Source organism: Coregonus lavaretus (assembly GCF_964263955.1).
Source record: "Coregonus lavaretus genome assembly, contig: HAP1_SCAFFOLD_7329, whole genome shotgun sequence".
NCBI lineage: Eukaryota > Metazoa > Chordata > Actinopteri > Salmoniformes > Salmonidae > Coregonus > Coregonus lavaretus.
Window position 1 is genome coordinate 23,301 of NW_028164596.1, and position 4,017 is coordinate 27,317.

General features: G+C 49.7%; 1 protein-coding gene across 1 annotated transcript; it reads right to left on the reverse strand.

Annotated features, from left to right (window-relative positions):
- Positions 1–407: 407 nt before the first annotated feature.
- Positions 408–2,024, reverse strand: LOC311116868 (SH3 domain-containing protein 19-like; the record flags this gene model as incomplete). The annotated part of the gene is made up of 4 exons (XM_084191896.1): positions 408–638; positions 1,019–1,110; positions 1,376–1,570; positions 1,751–2,024. The coding sequence occupies 4 exons, from the start codon at positions 2,022–2,024 to the stop codon at positions 516–518; spliced, it is 684 nt and encodes a 227-aa protein (XP_084048022.1). The 3' UTR covers positions 408–515.
- Positions 2,025–4,017: the final 1,993 nt, after the last annotated feature.

Here is a 4,017-nt window from a genome sequence, read left to right on the forward strand (position 1 = left end):
TTGGAAGCACAGAATCGTCTAGAATGTCATTGTATGCTGTAGCGTTAAGATTTCCCTTCACTGGAACTAAGGGGCCTAGCCTGAACCATGAAAAACAAGCCCCAGACCATTATTCCTCTTCCGCCAAACCCAGATTCGTCCGTCGGACTGCCCGATGGTGAAGAGCGATTCATCACTCCAGAGAACGCGTTTCCACTGCTCCAGAGTCCAATGGCAGCGAGCTTTACACCACTTCATAATAACAGCCCTTACAGTTGACCGGGGCAGCTCTAGCAGGGCAGAAATATGACGAACTGACTTGTTGGAAAGGTGGCATCCGATGCCACGTTGAAAGTCACTGAGCTCTTCAGTAAGGCCATTCTACTGCCAATGTTTGTCTATGGAGATTGCATGGCTGTGTGCTCGATTTTATACACCTGTCAGCAACGGGTGTGGCTGAAATAGCTGAATCCACTAATTTGAAGGGGTGTCCACATACTTTTCATGTATATATCAATCACATAGTGTACATAGTCCTATTTGTAGCTGTCAGGAAGCAGTGTCAGGTAGTTTTTGGGGACCAGGCCTCGTCTCCCTCCTGCATCCCCCAGATACCACTCATCATCTACTGTCACCACCCCTGTCACTACCTCCCCCGCCTGGGAGAGAGAGAGAGAGCGGAAAAGACAGGGAGAGGGGGAAGAACAGGGGGAGAGAGAGTGAGAGAGAGAGAGAGGGGGGGAAGAGAGAGGGGAGGGAAAGAGAGAGAGCGAGAGAGAGCGGAAAAGACAGGGAGAGGGGGAAGAACAGGGGGAGAGAGGGGGAAAAACAGGGGGAGAGAGGGGGAAAAACAGGGGGAGAGAGGGGGAAAAACAGGGGGAGAGAGGGGGAAAAACAGGGGGAGAGAGGGGGGGAAGAGAGGGGGGGAAGAGAGAGGGGAGGGAAAGAGAGCGAGAGAGAGAGAGAAAGTACACAAATCATTAGACTTTGCTACTTAATTGGTAACAAAATATGAACACACAGAGCTGAGCAGGCCCACCTTCAGTGAGAGTTCATCTTCACTCTCTGCACTGAAATCAAACAGGACCTTGGCCACGCCCCTGGCCACAGGCTGGCCCGTCATTGGCTGAGCTGCAGAGAGGAGCAGAAAGTATGGTTAAACTCTGTCCATGTTGTGTGAAACTTCCCCCTAGGCATAGATCCAGGATCAGATTCCCCTCCCCAATCTAAACCTTAACCATTAGTGGGGGGGGAAAGCAGCTTCCCCTCCCCCCCAATCTAAACCTTAACCATTAGTGAGGGGGGAAAGCAGCTTCCCCTCCCCCAATCTAAACCTTAACCATTAGTGAGGGGGGAAAGCAAAAACTGAACCAGGATCAGTGTAACTTCACCCTACTCTGTGTGTCACCTGTGTTACAGGTGTGTGTGAAGGTAGTGGGGAACAGTCCCTCCCGCCCGTCCAGTGTTCCTCTGGTCCAGTCGGCGTCTACGCGCCGTGTTACTCTGATCAGCGCCCCCTGCTGGAACCACAGGTCCTCTGCAGTCTGACCTGGGAAATCATGCAGAGCCACAACCCACTGTTCTGCACCTTCTGATACACAAACACAGAGAGCGCATACACACACATATACACATTTAGAAATATTAACACACACACACACACAAATCTTAATGTACAGAAAGACAAGGCTATAGGATCAACAGCCTCACTGTAGAGAAAAACAAGGCTATATGTTTGGCTTTGTAACTGAAGGACCTTGGGTCTAATCACCTGAGGATTCAGCCGTCTTCGTGGTCGTCTCGACAAGTTCCTGTAACCCTGCCGACGGGGGTGGTTCCTCCAGGATCTCGGTGAAGGCCAGGGGGAAGATTCCTATTCGCCCGTGGATCTGACCCCGCCCCCACTCCTGATCAATCACATCCGTCAGAGCGATGACATCACCCTCGGAGAAGGTCAGCTCGTCTTCCTCCTCCCCCTCGTAGTCGAACCGCGCCACACACCTGGGACCACTACACACACACAGAGACAGGGGACAACAATACATTACACCTCGGACCACTACACACACACAGAGACAGGGGACAACAATACATTACACCTCACCACTACACACACACAGAGACAGGGGACAACAATACATTACACCTCACCACTACACACACACAGAGACAGGGGACAACAATACATTACACCTCACCACTACACACACACAGAGACAGGGGACAACAATACATTACACCTCACCACTACACACACACAGAGACAGGGGACAACAATACATTACACCTCACTACTACACACACACAGAGACAGGGGACAACAATACATTACACCTCACCACTACACACACACGGAGACAGGGGACAACAATACATTACACCTCACCACTACACACACACGGAGACAGGGGACAACAATACATTACACCTCACCACTACACACACACAGAGACAGGGGACAACAATACATTACACCTCACCACTACACACACACAGAGACAGGGGACAACAATACATTACACCTCACCACTACACACACACAGAGACAGGGGACAACAATACATTACACCTCACCACTACACACACACGGAGACAGGGGACAACAATACATTACACCTCACCACTACACACACACAGAGACAGGGGACAACAATACATTACCCCTCACCACTACACACACACAGAGACAGGGGACAACAATACATTACACCTCACCACTACACACACACAGAGACAGGGGACAACAATACATTACACCTCACCACTACACACACACGGAGACAGGGGACAACAATACATTACACCTCACCACTACACACACACACACACAGAGACAGGGGACAACAATACATTACACCTCACCACTACACACACACGGAGACAGGGGACAACAATACATTACACCTCACCACTACACACACACACACACAGAGACAGGGGACAACAATACATTACACCTCACCACTACACACACACAGAGACAGGGGACAACAATACATTACACCTCACCACTACACACACACGGAGACAGGGGACAACAATACATTACACCTCACCACTACACACACACACACACAGAGACGGGACAACAATACATTACACCTCACCACTACACACACACGGAGACAGGGGACAACAATACATTACACCTCACCACTACACACACACACACACAGAGACAGGGGACAACAATACATTACACCTCACCACTACACACACACAGAGACAGGGGACAACAATACATTACACCTCACCACTACACACACACAGAGACAGGGGACAACAATACATTACACCTCACCACTACACACACACAGAGACAGGGGACAACAATACATTACACCTCACCACTACACACACACACACAGAGACAGGGGACAACAATACATTACACCTCACCACTACACACACACAGAGACAGGGGACAACAATACATTACACCTCACCACTACACACACACAGAGACAGGGGACAACAATACATTACACCTCACCACTACACACACACAGAGACAGGGGACAACAATACATTACACCTCACCACTACACACACACAGAGACAGGGGACAACAATACATTACACCTCACCACTACACACACACACACGGAGACAGGGGACAACAATACATTACACCTCACCACTACACACACACAGAGACAGGGGACAACAATACATTACACCTCACCACTACACACACACGGAGACAGGGGACAACAATACATTACACCTCACCACTACACACACACGGAGACAGGGGACAACAATACATTACACCTCACCACTACAAACACACAGAGACAGGGGACAACAATACATTACACCTCACCACTACACACACACAGAGACAGGGGACAACAATACATTACACCTCACCACTACACACACACACACACAGAGACAGGGGACAACAATACATTACACCTCACCACTACACACACACGGAGACAGGGGACAACAATACATTACACCTCGGACCACTACACACACACGGAGACAGGGGACAACAATACATTACACCTCAACACTACACACACACAG